This window comes from Limulus polyphemus, unplaced genomic scaffold, assembly GCF_000517525.1.
Source record: "Limulus polyphemus unplaced genomic scaffold, Limulus_polyphemus-2.1.2 Scaffold3039, whole genome shotgun sequence".
Lineage (NCBI taxonomy): Eukaryota > Metazoa > Arthropoda > Merostomata > Xiphosura > Limulidae > Limulus > Limulus polyphemus.
Window position 1 is genome coordinate 102758 of NW_013668649.1, and position 20189 is coordinate 122946.

Consider the following 20189-nt stretch of genomic DNA (forward strand, 5'->3'; position numbering starts at 1 on the left):
ACTGCCAACTCTTGGGCTACTCTTTTACCAACGAATAGTGGGATGACTGTCACATTATAACGCCCCCACGGCTGAAAGGGTGAGCATGTTTAGTGGGACGGGGATTCGAACCCTCGAGTCGCAGATTGCGACTCGAGCACCCTAACCACCTGGCCATGCCGGGCCAATTATGATAATAACCAGGGTACATAACTGATGAATCAAGGCACAATAATCATATGTTCTTGTTTTCGGATACTGCATACTCCTAGTTAACCAGTAAATAAAATTATCTGCAATATTCAAGAAGTTGTTAATAAGATTATTTTTATTTTTTTTCATGAAAATGTATTTCAGATAAATACTTACCTCTCTGCACCTCTAAGAGATATTATCTTGTGCAGAACTGCCATGGTATTTCCTGTGCATGTTGAACAAACTCCCACTCCTACATGTCTACCTGTACTGCACCAGCCTGAGATATAATCCCAATAAGTGGGAGATACAACTTCCATGTGCAGAATTTCTCGAGAACATTAGCACATGATTATAGGCTCATTCCTGACAAGGCAAACAAAATACACTAAAAGTGGGAAGGAAGGATGGGAGGTGATGCAGAAAGGTATCTGTCTCAAAATACATTTTCAAGTAATGAAAATGCTAACTTCAGAAATTTTAGTTACCTCTCTGCTCCATTAAGAGCTAGAATCCTACACTGAAAATGGTGGAGGAGCTGGTGCTTATCAATTACAAAGATGAGCTCTTTTCTGAAACAGTAACAGAAAGGGGTGCGACTTACACAAGACCGAGGGACATCTGGTAGAACAAAACTCAGATGGAGAAAGCATCCTTCTCAAGCACACTCTTCACTCAACAGTTTTTTTTTTTTATTAAGTACAGCAAAAGAAAATACAGTGCTGGTGGTAACATGTTACCAAGGTGGACAGGATTAGAATGCATAATGTGGCTAGCACTTTAGATCATTCTGTCTTAGTCAAATACTTAAATGAGATAGACAATATAATGACAGATTGAGGAAGGAGCAACTTTCACCTGTGTGCTGTCTGGCTGGACATATCTACCAGGAACTGTTTGGAAGATATTGTGACAGTGTGTCCTATAATACATTTCCAGGAAAAAAGCCAGCCCTATATCTCAAACAAATGGTTGGCCCATCTGGTTGTTTACCAAGGGGAAGGCACCACTCACAAAGGAAACTCTTCAGATCAACATCCTTAGTGACTTAAGACTGTAGAAGTAAGGGTTCCCCATGTTTCAAAGAACAGGGGTTAGGAATACACATAGAAGAGAACACTTGAGTGTGCATGTACCAATGTCATCAGGAAGATTCATAAGAAACTAGGTACCCACCAAGAGACAGTGTAACAACTTAATATGGCAAGTGCAAGTCAAATGTAAGGGTACAACTACACCTAGTGTTGTTTTTGTTTGAATTATCAGAAAAGGTTCAGCAATGGCCATGTCTATTCTATAAATATATATCACTGAAAATTTGCCTTGCAGAACACTCCATTTCAATAGTGGGCTCTGAGCAGAGGCAGGTGGTTTTAATGCTTTCCTTACTCCCCTTTGTGATGTGTTTTGAGTAAGTATTCCCTGTGAGGAAACATCAACCATTCAATGGGATCCAATTACAAGAAACGTAAGAAATGTAGTGTTTAGTTGCACATGAGAAGTTTTTCTGTGTATTTCACCTCCTCTTACTTTTTATGTTGCTGAATGTGTATGAAAGGAATGATACACACAAGATGGTGTTAATAAATGAGTGAGAGACATAGAGAACAAACTATCAGCAAATGAGTTACAAAAGATAAACAACAGACACAATTCATCATACTAGGGCCTCCAAGTAGTCCAAAGAATAGTTACTGTAGGGAGGCAAACACCAGAGGTGTATGAAACTGGCAAGTGATGTAAGTAATGGGGAAATTAATGTGTTAGGTGTCTACATACCAGCCTGCAAGGTCTCCACCAAAGGTAAGCATAGAAAAGATGCAAGGAGCTGTGATATGTTTAATCTGACATGAGGTGACATTAAAAAAGTGGTCATTCAGACTTGCCCAAAAAGGAAAATGCCTTACAGATAAGCTGATAAATCAAACCAGTTAAAGTAGATGGGAATAAGAATCTAGAGGAGGAGTTAAGCCCTGGGAGAAACAGGCAATGATGATGTCCATGAAATGGGGTTAGTTCAAGTGATATAGCTATGGACAGCCTTAACTAGACATAAAAGATGACTATAAATGAAATTATTACACAATTAGAAAATAAAAAGAGGTGGAAGAAAACAACTGATCACCCTCCTGAGCAGTCCAAGTCTTAGGAAGAAGATATAGAGTATAGGAAAAGATGAGGCATTAATGTCTAAGCAACAATTATCAGAAGCAAGCAGAAGGAAGAAACAAGACAAAAGAAAAGAAAAGGTGTTGGGCAAGAAGCAAAAAGTGTGGATAACACCACTAGGTAACTGGCAATCATTGAAACATGTAGGACTTTTACAAAAAAAACAGGTAAAGCATAGGTCCTGAAAGTGAGTACCTCCCTTGTGGTTGATATAAGATACAATCATAATGGATCATAAAGAGATAACCTGACAACTGCAATCAAAGATTTTGGCAAGCCCAAAAAGCAGCAAATGTCTCCAGAATGTCATTAAGCAGAGATTGCACCAATGAAGAAAAGACCCTAAAGAGAGTGAGCAGAGGTGTTAAAAATCCCCAATCAGAAAGGAAGGCATCACTGTGCAGATGTAAATTGGGTGGGGGTGGGGTGGGATGGAATACTCTAGTTCATGTTGAAGCAAACCAGCCACCATGACTAATACAAGGGCAGAAAAGGGATCACAGTTCATGTGCAATAGGTCCTCTAGAGCCAATTGAAGAATACTCGTGTGTACAGAGAAACCAGAGACTCCAAAAGAAAGAGAACCTCACATGCAGGAAGAGAATGAGAGTGAGGAAACTTCAGTAATAAGATCTCCATGGTATGAAGACTCAAAGAAAATGGCTGAGGCCAGCCAGTATTAGAACCAAGAAAACTCCCAGGAAGATGTTGAAAACACAAATGATTAGAAGAGGATATGTTAAAAGATGAGGAGAAAGAGAAGGTGGAATACAAAAAGCATGGACAGAACTGTAGAAATAACTTCCACAACAAAACAGTTGTCAGTAAATGGAAATTATAGGTTTGGAAGAGGGGGAGAAGGTTGGCACAAAACATTTCAGAGCCAAGAATCAGCTTCAAACAAGAGTCTCAATGGCCCACCTAGGAAGAGGGGGAAAGGTAAGTGGAAGAAATAAGATGAGGAACAGGAGAAGGGGTAGCCCCACAAGACTCTGGAGGTTGTGTAGCCTACAAATGTATCCATGAGCTAGTGAGCCAGGATACTAAGTAATCGAAGGAAGATTTTGGAAAACTGCAGCAACCTAAAAAGCCAAGGAACTGGGATCACATCAATGACTGGTGCAGTGGGAAATGGGGGTAGATGTAGGTCAAGCAGAGAAGAGGGAGGGAGGTGGACAACCAAAATAAGAACATCCAAACTGAAGAAACCCCCAGAACAGAGAAACCAAGACAAAACAGAGGCAGAAGAGTAAAAAATTCAAAGGGGCAAACAAGGAAGAATGGGTGGCCATGTGAAAACAATAGGGGTCACAATGAAAAATCACAGTGAGAAGGTGAAGGGTGAAGAAACAGCAATGGAGTAAAGACAAGACAGAGAGCAAATTGCAGGAAAGACAGAAACAAAGAAAAAGAAAGTGGAGTGCCAAAAGCAGATAGAATGAACACGAGATTGAAGTACAAAACATATAGAAAGGTCATGACTTAAGCTATAGCAAAGAAGTCATAAAGATGAGGACAAGAATGATGATGACCAAAGTAGAAGTGTGACAAAAAAAGGCCCATAAAGTAAAGGCAGCCCAATATTTATTATTATATACAGGAAAAATATATAGAAAATCACATCCGTGAGTTACGAGTGTGGTAAACACAAAAGAAAGTGCCTGTTACTAATCAAAGAGAAAATAGTCAGAAGCAAAGGTTGGAGGAGAAAGAGATGGCCAGAATCATCCTCAGAAGGCAATGAAACAGCATTACAAGGCACCTGAATTGTAGAAGGAGCAGGCAGAGAAGAACCAACTACCCTTAAGGACAACAGTTGTAACATCATGAGTGAAAACATCAGCAGTGAACATGTTAATTTAATATGTCCACTATAATCACAGTACCATGCCACAGATAAAGCTAAAGGGATAACTACTGAATATCAGCTCCATGAACAGATAAGGTGCCTCTGGTTGCAACTGACATAGCTGAAGAAAATGTCTGAAGAAGAAAAGTTGGGCCATGGCTGTATTTTTTTTTATTTGGAATCACAGGTTAAAATAACACAAAGAAGAAATATGGTGGCTATGTAAAATGAAGTTGCAATCAGGCATATGGAATAGAAGTGCAAAGAGGACAAAAGTAATGTGGCACTAAATAATGACAGACAGTAGATCATATCAACCAAAAAAATCAAAAAGCACAGAATAAAACACATTTGAACACAGGCAATGCTGAGGAAGAAATGAGCCTATAATCATGTACTAGTGCTCACACAGATTATTGCACATGAAGGTTGTGCCACCCTCCTATTTGTGGAGTGCCAAGCATTATGATGATTTCACCATACACTGGTGCAATATATGTAAACACATGTTGGAGTTTGTTCAAAGCTTGTGGAATGCACAGCAAATCCACGGCTGTTGTGAACAAAGTAATAGCTCTTAGTAATACAAAGAGGTAAATAAAGTTTCTGAATTTACTATTTTCCATGAATTACTCACAATACAAAAATATCACTGACATGGAAACATTAATAAGCAAAGATTATCACAATATTAACCAAATTGCATGTACCTTCCATACTCAATACTGTTTGATCATACAATAAAAATTCATCTGCTTTCATTATTTTTTGGGTGTGAAGCTAAACACTGTCAACACAGAAACTTTAACGAAAGCCTATGTTTTGGAAATGCTTACTAATATTTGAATTATTTGAGAAACTTTCTACCATACAAAGCATGAAAGTATTACCCAGAGAGTCTGCATACAATTTGATAATACAGTGAGAAGTTTAAAGATGTTCAGTTATTAAAATTGCTTGTTTGACTGACAATTTTCTGCTTTTTTTATATGGGGTAATTTTTCTTGTGGTCTAATTGCTGTTGATTAATTTTGATTATCAAATAAAACAATTTTCCATAATATGACATTTCATCTGTGCATTTTATAGTACGACAAAGTACGCAGTTTATCAACTTAATACAGAAACAAATTAGGACTTCTGGGTTAAGCCACTGAAAAAATGGAGGCAAAAAATACAAACAACATCCAAGGAAGAAATTTGATTGTTATCTCAAATTCTTTGACAAGCCCTACAATGTAATACAAAACACTCAACAAAGCAATTTGGACTAACCAATTTGATTGTTATCTCAAATTCTTTGACAAGCCCTACAATGTAATACAAAACACTCAACAAAGCAATTTGGACTAACCAATTTGATTGTTATCTCAAATTCTTTGACAAGCCCTACAATGTAATACAAAACACTCAACAAAGCAATTTGGACTAACCAAACGAGCATAGGATTTTCCATTGCCTCTGGCTTTTTCAGGATTTCCCATTCGAATCAGCAAGGATAGGGTCTTGAAAAAGTTCAATCTTTCAGGTGGACACTCAGGAGCATGCCCACCAGATGTTTTGTGTGCCAATCGGTGACCAATGGCTTCTCTCACCTCTTCTTGTGTCACCTGTAAGATTATCAAAGTTTGTTTAATAACAAAATGGCATTCAATATCATGTTAAAAATGCAGAAAATATATATATAAAAACAACAGCTTCTATCAAATTTACAATTTAACTAGCATTTCTTTGAGTTTCGAGGTTTTAGTGGCAAAATGGAAGTTTTAATGTTTCATAGTATTTTATGAATAAATGAAATGGAACAAAAACACATAATTAAACAATCAGTACAGTATGTCTATATTAATTTTTACCTTACCATCAATATTCCTGAACTAACTCTCAACAACAACAAAACAATTTTCATTTTGGAATATATCATGGCTTTCAAACACCTGGCTAATGAACATGTTTTGGCATTAATGTGGATTTTCTCAGGAATTTCTTCATCAAATACTAGTAAAAAAATACACGAGTAATTCAAAATGTTGTTCATAACTCTTTAGGTGCATACTTTTTTAGTATATTTGGGTTTATATACATGTCTAATTAAATCAAATATACTTCTTGAACCATTTGAAACAGCATAAGACACATAAAAACACTCTTCTCAATACAACCTAAAGATTCAAAATTCCTGGGAGGATGTGTATGTGTAGTTGTACACCCAACTATGCTAGCAATGGCAACAGGGATATTATTATTATTATGTCCTGCTCTATGTCCATGAGGTCTCCTTGAAATCTGGCCTTTTAAAAATGCGAACCTCCTAATCACTGTCATCATCATCACTTGCTTCTACAGGCCCAGCTTTGGTGTTACTACTAAAACTCTCCACGTCAATATCACTCATATCGCATTCAAAATCACTGTCGGATAATTGAGGTTCAGGGCCAGAATCATTGTCAGCTTGCAAAAGTTCAATTGTCTCATCAAGTGCAAAAACACTAGAGTGATTTGATGCCATTTTGGGTTCATTTTCTGATAAAAAGTAAACAATTTTCAGTTTCATATACAACCAATTTTTTGAATAGCAACATATGCCATGTTGGATACAATTCAGCAGCTGAGATCGTCATCCATGTAGATTGGGCTTTGTCTATTGCTTTTGTGCACTCCATTCATATTTCTAGCAGGAAATTCAAACCACATTATGTGGTTGCCATACAGCAACAGGTGCACCTAAAGGGTAAAATTACAATAGCAAGTACACAATCCTTCACCAACAGAGTATTTTATTCTTAATTAATAAGATTTTGTGAGAACATAGGAACAGACATTTTTTAACAATGAAATTTTCATGGATTTTATAAAGTGCAACCAATTAGTTTCTTGCCAGCATTCATAACAGTATATTGGCCAAGTAGTTAGGGCAGTCAACTCAATTAGTCATAAGTTTGAATCCCTGTTCCTGAACATGCTTGTCCTATATCGTTGTCATCTGAGCCTAGGCATAAAAATTCTTGGCTTACAAAAGATACTGGTTGAACCCAGTCTAGTTGGGATGAAGGTTGTTATGGAGAAGAAGATGGCTCTTAGTGATATATTGACTATAAACACTAATGAACTAAGCTTTCTCTAGAATCTACATATATACTGGATAATGTCCTTAAGACAAAAATATAAGCAACAAAAAGCACAAAATATGAGGACACAAAAAAAAAACAGACAGATGAACTCGAACTAGAAGTTTCTATGGCACTTCTTATATTCCTAGCAGAATCAAAATTATAAGACATAAACTAGCACTACACAGAAGCAGACCGATAAAAGAAAAGATCAAAATTATTCTTTTCCAATACTGAAAATACATTTCCAATAGGTACTTAACTGTATAGCTATTCTTGTATAGTGCTGCCTTTTATATGCAAAAATTTCTTTGCATGCCACAAGCCTTGAACTCCAATGTACCCCATAATCAACATGGTTCAACTGCATCTCGCATGTAAATCATCATGCAACAACCCTCCACCAATAGGAGTGTGACACACACACTCCTGATGCACATGGCTCCCTCTATTTGATTCTATTGTACTATCACTTCGAGATTAGGCAGAAAAGAAAAGCACTGGTTTTAGTGGGGGGGAAGGGTGGGAAGTGTGAAAGGAGGTAAGTACCTATCGGAAATATATTTTCAGTTGAGGAAAATAATAACTTCCAGTATGGTACATTACCTCTGCTCATATGTATAGCTAGAATCCCACATTGAATAGGCTGAGAAACTGGTATAAGGGATAGAAAATAAATATCCTTCGAAAGCATCCAAAGAACACCCATGAAGTGTGATTCCCATTGGGAGAGGAACAAATGTGAGAGACCACACCACTTCTGTAACAGTTATTACTTTGCACCCAGTTTGGAAATAGGTGTTGCATACATAGGCAGAAAGTGGAGGGAGCACAACTAAAAATGGAGAGACAAACAGTTGGTTCGGAATTGGAATCACAGTATATTGGAAACTCAATTCCATAGAAGAAAAACTGTAGAAGAACCATCTACAAGAGGAATGTGGGGAAAAATAAAACATAAGTGCTCCAAGGTATAGAGTGGCTAGGGCATGACAGACTGTATGTGGCCAGTCAACTCCAGTCCAAAAACAAGCGGTATCGGGAATAGAACCTAAGACTCATGGTAGGAGGAGGGTCCACACCATCTTCCCCTCAAGTTAAGTAGAACAGAAGGATACACTATGCAAACAAATCTACAAAAAGGCCAGATGTGTGCAAATCCATAACCAACCACACATCCAGGAACCCAACATACAAATGATGATATGAAGAGAATGCCAATGTGGTAAGTCATATCAAACTCAATCAGATGGGCACCCCAATGTGCAACATCAGCCACAGGCAGTGAAAATACCCTAAGATGAAGCATGAGATGAAGAACCATTGCCCTGATCAACATCATCCTCTGGAAAGAACTGCACATAGGCCACACTCTGGGTCTCACCTCATGGAAGTGAATCACCTCTAGAAATACATAGCAACCTCACCCTCCTGATAGAATCACACAAAAGCTGGGTGCTACATCAACCTCAAAGAGATGGAGATTGAGCGAGGATTGTATAACGATTTAGGTTAATTGGTCCAGCTCTAATCCAAAACCACTTACTGGAAACTTACATCCAGGTGATAGTAGGATGAGGGATCCCAATCAAAGGGATGAACTGCAATTTGATGGATCTACACCAAAGCAACATCATCCTCCTGATAGGACTGCACAAAGGCTGGAGTGTAAATACCAACCTCCGGGTCACACTGCATGAAAGTAGATTGCAACAAAATTGGCCAAATATGCTCCCACGAGACTGGAAACAACCTTAAAGTCACTGGAACTGCTAACTACAATGAACCTGACTTCGAGACATACGGCAATATTTCAAACCCTTAGTGGTAGGAACTGGTAAAGGACAAGAGGTTGCAGGACAAGAGGTCATGGCATCAGAATGAGAAAAGCAATTAAACAAAGACTAAAGGGTTAAATGTGGACTTACAGAGTCCACACATGATTCAAAAGACTCTGGAAGATCTTCAAAAACAAAAGCATAGTTCACTTACATCATCATGGTTTGATATCTCCAAATTCATTAAAAAATATCAGAGCAATCAAGTTAACATTATAAAAAGTTTCATATATTTCAACACAAAATGAATTTTTAGCCAATTGTTTTTAATACAAGTATAACACTTTTAAGTTTATTTAAATGTTTACAAGGTAGTTATATCAAATGAAAATAATATATACAACATAAAAAAACCAAGAATTTCAATTCAAACATGATAAACACAATTTCTGGCCAACAGCATGCTATTCCAAAAATAAAGTTTAAGGTAAGATTTATATATATTGGTAGATTTATAATTTAAGAAAGAACATTACATCCTCCAAAACCTGTTTATATTGTTATAATTTTTCTACACTGAAATATACTTCTGACAGGTACTTACTTACACTCACACACATAGCTATTTTATTCAGTGCTGCTCTCTATTTGCAAATTTTTTTTTTGCATACATATCTCTCAGTTCAGATGGTTTAACTGATACATGCATGCAAGCTGTCATGCAACAAACTTCCATCCATAGACGTGCCCCCATACACGTGACTTGTGAGACTCCCTGTATGCTATTCTACCTAACTATCATTTCTCGTCCGGCAGTGCTTGTGCTCAGGTATTTTATTTAGTGCTCTCTTCACATTTTGAATTTTCATATAGTTTATTTCCCAGTTTCCAATGTGGTCATAGAAGACCCCATCCCCAAAAGTGATAGAACCTCTCGAGAGGTAAGTGACACAGCTGATAAGGCATGGTGAACTAAAAGTTCCATGGAACTGAAGCATAAAGGAGAAGAGAGAGCTTGACTGATGTTGGTGTCAAAGAAGACTCCCAAATGCACTAAGAAATACCAAAAATGGTTGAGAAGAATGCTCATGCAACAAAGGACATGGGGTAATAAGAAATAAGGAGATACAAAATCTGTGAAAGCCAAGGAAGGCCTAGGTGAATCATCAGGCTGGAACTGGGAAGGAACAGCAAACTCAGGAGGAGAAAAGACAATCAAAATCGTTGTCATGCTGAATAATGTTAGCAGATTTTGAAAGCAAGGTAAGTAAAGAGTGTGCTGATCAGAGGCTCTCCTGGGTCAAAACATACTGATCGTTTCACCTAAATGGGAGAAAAAGTGATCCGCATGGACCTGAATATCAGGAGAGGGAAGAAATACCAAAAATGGTTGAGAAGAATGCTCATGCAACAAAGAAGGACAAGGGGGTATAAGAAATAAGGAGATACAAAATCTGTGAAAGCCAAGGAAGGCCTAGGTGAATTGTCAGGCTGGAACTGGGAAGGAACGGCAAACTCAGGAGGAGAAAAAGACAATCAAAATCGTTGTCATGCTGAATAATGTCTGCAGATTTTGAAGGAGTTCAGGTGACATCAGGGGACAAAGGGTGACCCAAGTAGTGTTCAATCTCCTGATGGACAGAATCAGATAGATCCACAGTCAGGTCGCCCACATCTGAGGCCTGAGATAGAGTATTGGTTGTTGGTGTGACCCCATGAAGTCGCAACGTTGACTTCATAATTCCTAACTCACGAAAACGGCACACAATTGTCTGGTGTAGAAATGCAACGATTATAAACTGGGAGAAATGTGGTAATATATATGACCAAAAAAAATAGCACCACTTAAAATGAAAATCAAAAATGTGTCACACAGGAAGCACAAAGCAGTAGAGAAAACATCTGTCATTGAAAGCTGCCAAACAATTATTGAAGGTATGGTAGAGGAGTGTAGAGGGCACACAATTGTCTGGTGTAGAAATGCAACGATTATAAACTGGGAGAAATGTGGTAATATATATGACCAAAAAAAATAGCACCACTTAAAATGAAAATCAAAAATGTGTCACACAGGAAGCACAAAGCAGTAGAGAAAACATCTGTCATTGAAAGCTGCCAAACAATTATTGAAGGTATGGTAGAGGAGTGTAGAGGGAGTCACGTGTTACGTGAGCATACTATACTACTATTGGTTAATAGATGACACATGAAAATTTGCTTGAGAGACACATTGGAATGTACTAATTGCAACAAGGGGGAGCACAAGGCTTGTGGCATGCAAAAAAGAAAATGTTTGCATATAGAGGACAGCACTGTACGAGAATAGCTAATCTTCTGAGAAGTGGTAAGTAGCATATTGGAAACATATTTTAGAAAACAAGATTCTCACTCACTAGAACAGGATATCACAAAATTACTATAATTTATCTGAGAAATGATTTTAGTAAACACTTCAATATCTAGTAGAAAATTTCAACCATCTTTGCCATAAAATTGACAAACAACCCTCTGATTTGCATGTTTCAGAACCTGCTCTTTCTAATGGCTATAAAAATTTACTTAAGACAGGTAGGTGTACAGAGCAACTGGACATAAGTTTAAAGGCTGTTTAAAGAACTGCTCATATTCTGGTGAGAAATACTACTTCCTACTGATATGATGTACTGTCTTTCCTCACAAGCTGATGTCCCACAGTTTTCACAAAAATACTTGGAGTGGTTCAGGACTGCTTTTGTCAAGGTGCACAGTTTACCAGTCAACAACTTTAAAAGGCCACTTGACAAACCTGAAGTTCTATGACAAGCCAAAAAAAGGGTGGACATTGGGTATAGCTGTGGTACTTGCCAGCATCTTGGATCCAGATGGACTGGTCCATATCCTGTATTCTGGCAAACTTATACACTGGTGCAAACGTTAAGCAGATATAAGGGACACAAAAAATTACACATCAAACATGTCAATTTGTTGCAGCCATATATTACTGTGAAGAGCTTCTAATATATTGGCTTGATTGGGAGTTTGACATTGAGATCAACATGACAACTGAGAATGAGGATGCTGACTCAAGTCATTCAACAAAGAAAGAGTTATAAGTATTTATCTGACTGTTCACAATGAGCCAGATGAAGAGTCACTGGAGTTAAAGGTATAAGACAAATATGACCATTGATATGGCTGCCAACCTCAACCTCTAATCCATACGAGTGGGACTAGATGATCATCATAAGCTAAGACAGTTTGAGAAACCAATGGCTGAATGAAAGTTGCAACCCTTGCTTTCCAAGCTATTGCGTGGTACTGAAAGGTATAATGTGTACTCTACATTGCATCAAGAGCTAAGACAGTCATTGATATTAAGACCACTTGCTGAAAGGAAGTAGCAATCCTTGTTATCTAAACTTTCAAGTTATATTCACAGTACAATGTATCACTAAAATATCTGATTTCCACTTGATTATTACACAATGATGATTAACTGATTGTAAGATTACAGAGACCAAAAGGACTTTGTCACCCTTGCTTTCTGAGCTATAGAGCAAAATTTAACTAATGGGATAAATGCTGGATACCAGATGATAACTAATCAATTATCGAAGTTAAGACAGAGCTAATAGATGCAGTGCCTAGTACATCAACATTTGCACAATTGAAGATGACAACTAGTATTTCAAAAATGCAGCTGAATGGGCTTTGAAAACTTTGCTTTTTGAGGTATTAGGTGGTATTTCACAGTATGATGTAATAACTACATTTTGTGATTGAAACTTAATATACTTCATAAGATAAGGTAGTCATATGATTAAAAAATCTGTGACTGAAAGAGCATTGTGAATCTTACATTTGAAGCCACTGAATGTATTTTCTGATTGAAAGTGTCATCCAACATTTTAAGGGCATCAAAACCTTATCTAGTAGTGAGGAATTTGTTCTTCCTCCGAGTGCAAATTGGCATACATTGGCTATTAAATTCTGGCAGAGTAAAGTCTTAGCTGAAATGTCATTTAAGTCAGTTGTTTGTTTGGTGTTTTATGGCACAAAGAAACTAGGCTATCTGCACCAAACAACTGGTAAAAATAGTAAAAGGAAATTGTAGTAAAATGTAAAAATAAAGTGAGTTAAAACCAAAATATGTCCAAAGAACAGAAAAAAAGAATTGAATAAAATTAAAAAGACCAATTGTTCTTAAAAAATTGAACATACAATCAAGTGGCGATGGTGACACTGTCCAATGTCAGGAGTAAACCCTCACAAAACATATATCTAAAATGTGACAATAAAATGTGGGCTATTATGAATTGAGTGTCACAAAGGCTACAGATTGATGGGTCAATACCAGATAAAAGAAAGCAATGAGTTAAAAAACTGTGACCAATGTGTAACCTTTCCTCCTTCTGATCCTTACAAGACAGCCAAAGAGCAACAGAAGGTGTGATCTGGATAAGCTTGTTATGACGTTGCTCACCCCCAAGTCGACTGCTAACTGCCGCCAACTGTAGTCCATGTATGGCACAGGCACAGCCATAATGGCACCAGAGCAGGCAGACTTAGTTGCGGTGTCAGCGAACTCATTCTTGCGAATACCGACCTGGCCAGGTATCCAGAAAATCTGGATGAAAATGGAAGATAGAGAAAAATGGGCCAGTCATTGTTGAATATCAACGAGAACAGGGTGAGAACTAATGTTAAGTGATTCCAGGGCCAGTAGAAAGATAATATAATCAGTGTAAATAGTACAACTGCTGTACTGCACAGCTTCTACATGATCCTGAGCAAAAGAAATAGCATACAACTCAGCAATGAACACAGAAACTGTAGTGGAGATGCTGTTAGCAACTACCGAGCCACAGCAAACCATGGCAGAGCCTATAGAGTCACCCAATTTCGAACCATCTATGTAAATAAGAAGAGAAGAATGGCTCGAAAGATGTTCAGCAAAAAGAAGATGGTACTTCCAATCAGGAGTATCTGCCTTCCTCAGATGACTCAAGGAAAGATCACAGGCAGGGATGGTAATAAGCCATGGTGGAATGGGCTGATTATATGGAATAGTAATGCCCTCCAATACCAGACCCAATTCAGCCAGTTGTGCCCTGATATGAAAGCCAAAGGGAATTGCAGATCATCTGTTCTGAAAGAGCACAGCCCACTGAGGAAGAAAGACACAAGCCCAGATGGGATACTGTCGTAAGGATTGAAGCTTGGTAGCATATTGTAGAGAAAATTGCAAATGACAGACGAGAAGAGGAGGTTCGTACAAACTCTGGACTGGAGAAGTGCTTGCTCCAGTCTTTTATTCCCCACTTAATTGCTCATGGTGACATCTGTCCCATAATGCTCTCAACCTATGTCAATGCACCCTCTATCCAGGTACTGTATATAAGCTCCTCATTCAGATAATATTATCACTTTTTAAAAACTGACCCCTTTCGCAGTTTCTAACACTGGCTCTTAGTGGGGTGGAGGGTTGGGAGAGTGTGAGAGGAGGTAAGTATTATTGGAAATACAGTTTGGATTTAAGAAAATGTTAACTTCCAAAACATACTTCCTCTCACACTACAGCTAGAAATCCACTTTAATAAGGTGGAAGAGCCAGTGAGGGCATTATCCATACAGAAAGCATCTGCATGTATCATAGGCATGCCAATAGAAGATTGGCCCCCTAGTAAGAGAACCACACTATATCCAGAACAGGTATGCTCTTCACCTAATTCATGTACTGCGAGTGGAATTTTACATGATCTGTCATCACTATTGGCCAGGCCCCAACCAGATAGCTGAAGTTTCACTGCTCAGAGTTGGAATTATAGGGCCATGGTACCTATATCCCAAGTTGGTGGCAAGGGCAATTGGACCATAATATGTATAGATATATACTTGCAAGTGGATACCAACCTCTAGGCATAGTGATATATTCTGAGCCACCGGAATCACAACGAGAAGGTAAGCAACACTGTAGTGGACAAACCTTCTCCTCAACCTGAATAAGTCCAAAAGGCAACAATTTAGTTCCCTAAATGTTTAAAAGTAAATTGACCCCAATTTATTCAATCCAATGATTGGTAGAGACAGACAGGATCCCCTAACGCTTTACTCATAATAGTCCATCAGTGGTGGTCCAAGACAGCCTCTAGGTGGTCTTATGGAACACCTCATTTATACAGAGCCTGTTGCAACCTAGATAGTGTATATTGAGTTAATGATTGATAGTGTGGAATTGGTTTAATAAAATCACACCTGCCTGGGCGACACTCACCACAGAATGGGATCCTGTGAAAATGAGGTAACGGACTCTGAAAAGTAAAGAAGAGACAAGATTAACAATGAAAATACTCAACCCTCCATATATATCTATCAGATATGGTTAAGATAGCTACAGGGGTTAGTTGAAAACCCTCAGATGAAGATACTGCCAGATCATGTAAATAATGTGAGATATAAGTATTGAGGGAGATCCACATACCAGCCTGTACGATGTCCTCCAGTGGGCAATTCAACTGGGTCACTAAGGGCATAAATGATGAGACATGACTCGCAGAAGTCTCCTCACTTTCAAAGAGAGCCCAAAACAAGGGATATGGATCCATTTTGTACCTTGTTAATGTAACTGGAAATAAATCCTTGGAAACTGAATGATCCCAATGAATAAAGTCGTTGTCTAGCATCTCTAAAGGCATTATTGCAGGCAACAAAACCTTCAAGACCCTAACTGGACATAACAAACAATTATGATCTGATCAGTCAATTAAAAAAATGATAAATAGTGATCAGATGAATTGGTGAAAAGGATTTATCCCCTTCCCTGGCTGCCAGTGTCTTATTGAAGAAGAACTGGTCTGAGCACGTAGGTAAAATGATAAAGCATCATGTGCACAATAAGTGCAAACCACTCCAACTGGCAATGTCGATATGTCAGCAGCAATGAAAAATTAGCCTTCAGGGAAAGGTGATACATGACACATGAGGCTAAGGTCTCAATCAGGTGTTGAGAAAGGGCATGTAATGCCACTGTAGGTAATTGAATGCCAGTTAGGTAATTGAAATGGTAGTTATGGATGAAAGACCCAAAACAACATGAGGAAGCTGGAGAGTACTGGAGACTCAAAGAATTTTTGTCTTGAGTAATTGAAACGTAGTCAATAAGGCTGCCTTATACAGGGTGATTCTGGAAGATTCAAAACCTTAGTTAAAGAGTCAGGTCAAAAAATTAGTTATGGTTGGCACTTCTGATTGAAGTGTGTTCAAACTCCTTTCAATGCACTATTGCCAATATGTGTGCCCTTTCCATTGATAAATTGTGGGATTAAGCAAAGACTGAGACAGCAACTTTAGAAATTAAACCCCAACACCGTGCGAAGGCCTGCATAACCTCCATGACTGAATTTGGAGCTTCTGGATAGCCAGGTGTACAATATCAGATCATGGCTGTCTCCACAGAGATGGTCAAAGAGGAAGTGGAAGAGGTGAGCACTCGTGCCAGAAATAATAATAATCCTGGAATTCATGCTGTATATCAGCTTGTCAAACAAATTTTTTTTTTTACAAAAATCAACTATGTAACACAAAGAATGCTCAAAGTATCTCCAATACTTGTAGTACAGAGAAACCTGTTAGTGAACGCATTGTTCATAAAAAATGATAATATTATCTGAATGATGTGCTTATATACAGTACCAGGAGAGAGGGCACATTGATGTAGGTGGAGAGCATCACATGACAGATATCGCCAAGGGAAATTAGTAAGGAATAAAAGACTGGAGCAAGCAAGAATAATTCAGACCAATACTTAGATGGGCAAAGGAAGGAAACCCTGGCAGTTGAGTAACAGATGTAGCGTGAGAGGTAGTAAATATATTTTGTATATGCATTTCATAAAGATCTGTGTTTGAGGGTGGGAGTTTCATTTTTTTCATTCTTCTACTCAAAAATATTGTACATAATACAAAATAAATAATTGTCTAATAAAGAGATAAGCATTCAAAATTTAGATAAATATTTTGTCTTTGCACATCACTATTATTTGTTTTATGTATTTCATTCTAACAACGAAGCAAAAAATTAGCATAAGCTTCATTGTACAGGAAGAAAGTCTCAGATTTCTGACCACGAAAAAGCAGTTATTACACTATTTCAAATATAGTGCATAACAAGCCTCATGATTTATTAATTATTTATTATTAAGTATCCAGAATTCAATCTCTCATAACTTCCAATACAATGACTCATCTCTGTACAAAGATTACCTAGAATCCCACATTGAAATGGTGGATAGACCAGTGGAGAAATTACCCAGATGATCCTCCTTTTAAGAAATAAAAGGAAGGAACCACATAGACGAAGAGTGTTACAAAACACTGAGTGGCCCAAACAGAGCGAGAACATCTGTCTGGATTAGAAATAACACCCAAAAGAGAAATGGAAGGAGTGGATATGGAAGAAAAATAGTGACCACTTTCTCCTACCATTAGTACAGAGTTGAGAGAGCATACAAGGGATACTTATGAAACCACCAAATAACTATCAGACTCTACAGGTCATATGCCAGCTGTAGGAGTAATATCACAGTTGGAAGTAGCCAGAGAAGTGGGCAGAATCACAACTCTGGTGCTGGCTTTTTCCATGATAGTCTCATCTCATCCAGGATGTACTCTTTGCATGAGTGAAAGATAGGGAATGGTGAAAAACTAGAAAGGTGTCCCAAGGACAAGTGGAATAAATACATGACCGTGTGAGAGCTTGCACACAAGCCACGAGATGGCTAATTTGTGTAGTAAGGTTGGTGAACATTCAGACTATACCATAGGTGCTCACCTCCTAGACCATCAGTCTCTACAAGTCAATACAAGCTGCAGGAGAAGGGCACATGTGAAAAGTATCTGTGCACAGCTCTTCATCTGTCAGACACTAAGGGCTAATGCCAGTCATGGGAGGAGAGCACTGCAGTGGACACAACTAATCAGAATACTTATGAAACCACTACACAACTATCACACTCTACAGGCCAAATGCCAGCTGTAGGAGTAATATAACAGTTGGATATTAAAAAATATCAGTTACTATGCAAGCATATTCCATAGGGTCATGACCTTGCAGGAGTAGGTAGAGGAGAAACAGTAAGTAAATTGGCTATGTTTTCAAAATCCACTCAGAGTATGTGATGTATGAAGGTAAGATTGGGGTTATCCATACTACACCCCTGCCCAACTTCTTACCATAGAGGAATCCCTGTTGTAGCATCAGCTGTTAGGTCCCAATCAGTGAGGATTCTCCATGGTCCACCACCCCAGTGGCTAGAAGCTTACCAGTGGCAAATGTTTCCATGCTCCACTTGAAGCAGATGATAATTTGAATAGGGGAGACCCATAGAATGTGCCTGGATCCCCATCAATCTTTCAATCAGAAAAATTCTTTAACTGGAGACAGTGCAATGGGTAACCTTGAAACCCTATTTTTTAAATCTAGAAGCATTAGCCAAAGAAGTGGGCAGAAGCACAACTCTGGTGCTGGCTTTTTCAATGACAGTCCATGAAATCAGTACAGTCTGGATCAAACTGGAAAAAATAATATAATTACCATGAGTAAAACTCCAGTGGTCTTGTGGAACACCCCATCTCACAGTGGGAATATGGTCTGAGCACTTTCTGTTATCCTAGCCACATGCAGAAGTTTGAGTAAGTATATCTTATGAGGCAACACTAACCATCTAGTGGGATCTAAATCTAGAAGAAAGGTGAGTAAAGAATAAGTAAGTGAATACTTACACTTATTACAGGTGCAGAGTAAATTGAAGAATGACCATTCGTGAAAGTCTGTATGTTACTGGAGATGAAACAGCCAGATGGTGGTGATAGTTTAATGTAAGACAAATTATTATGGGACAGTCCACATGCCAGCCTGGAGAAAAGGGGAGAAAAACTGAAGAGAGAAGACTTGAAACTCAGAGTCGAAGGAGTATACAAACATCTGCCTTCAAAGGGGCATATACAAAAGATATGAGCTGGCAGATCCAATATGTAATGAGGTAAGGAAAGAGGCCCCAGACAGAGAAGGGACACATGTACAAAAGGAAAGTGAGAGGAACTACAAAGAGGAAGAGTGTTACAAAATATTGAGTGGCCCAAACAGGACAAGAGCATCTGTCTGGATTATAAATAACACCAAAAAGAGAAATGAAAGGAGCAGATATGGAAGAAAAATGGTGACAACTTTCTCCTGCCATGAAATACAATTGACGGAAAGACCAGTCAGGACAAAGGAGAATGGAAATGCAACAATGAGAAAGAGAGAGGAAACAAGGGCATAAATGTGTGTACAATGACTATGAATGACAAATAGGAATGGGACTCATGTCTAGGGAGAGCAGAAACATCTGCTAGAGATTCCACATGTACCCAGGTAAGAGCATGGAGAACCACACTGATAATATAATAAAAAAATCAGGCAAGAAGTAGGAAGGAAACAGTGGATAAGTAAGGAATGGAAGAAACAGTGAAAAAAAGTATACTATGACATCAGGGAAGGTGAAGGAAATGCTGCCCTAAACTCAAAATAGAAAAGACTTACAGATTACAGGAGAACCATCCTGTGAAAAAGGAGGAATATGTTACAATTTAATGAAGACAAAAATTAAAGGTAACAATGAGACTAAGGTGATAAATACATCCTATACATTGGCACATGGAACAGGTTGAAAGGTGATAGGACTAAGAAAAAGGGACAGCTACATGATCAGGGAAGTGGACTGGACAATCCTATATGTAACGATAATGGGATGTCATAACTCAAGGTGTGTGTGTATGTTTTCTTATAGCAAAGACACATTGGACTATCTGCTGTATCCACTGAGGAGAATCAAACCCTTGATTTTAGTGTTGTAAATCTGAAGACTTACTACTGTCCCACCGGGGGACCATAACCCAAGGAAAAAGCAATGTGTGAGGGTGGATCAGAAGAAATGGAAAGTTGGGAAGGAGAAGTCTGACACCAATAGGTGGAGTAATAGAAACAAGGCTGGGATAGCCTGTGGGAGGCCACCAAAGGGACCTCTTAACCCGATGACTACCGGCTACTAACTTTCTTAGTAGGCAATGCAAGTCTTGCTAAATTTCATTC

General features: G+C 38.3%; 1 protein-coding gene across 1 annotated transcript in view; it reads right to left on the bottom strand.

Annotated features, from left to right (window-relative positions):
• LOC106468520 (mitogen-activated protein kinase kinase kinase 4-like) overlaps positions 1-20189 on the bottom strand; it is a gene marked incomplete at its 3' end in the record, with an annotated part of 137027 nt that overhangs the window by 102171 nt on the left and 14667 nt on the right. The window contains exon 3 of the mRNA XM_013928953.1: positions 5626-5802. Coding sequence (XP_013784407.1) covers positions 5626-5802 — 177 coding nt within the window. The remainder of the gene's footprint in view (positions 1-5625; positions 5803-20189) is intronic.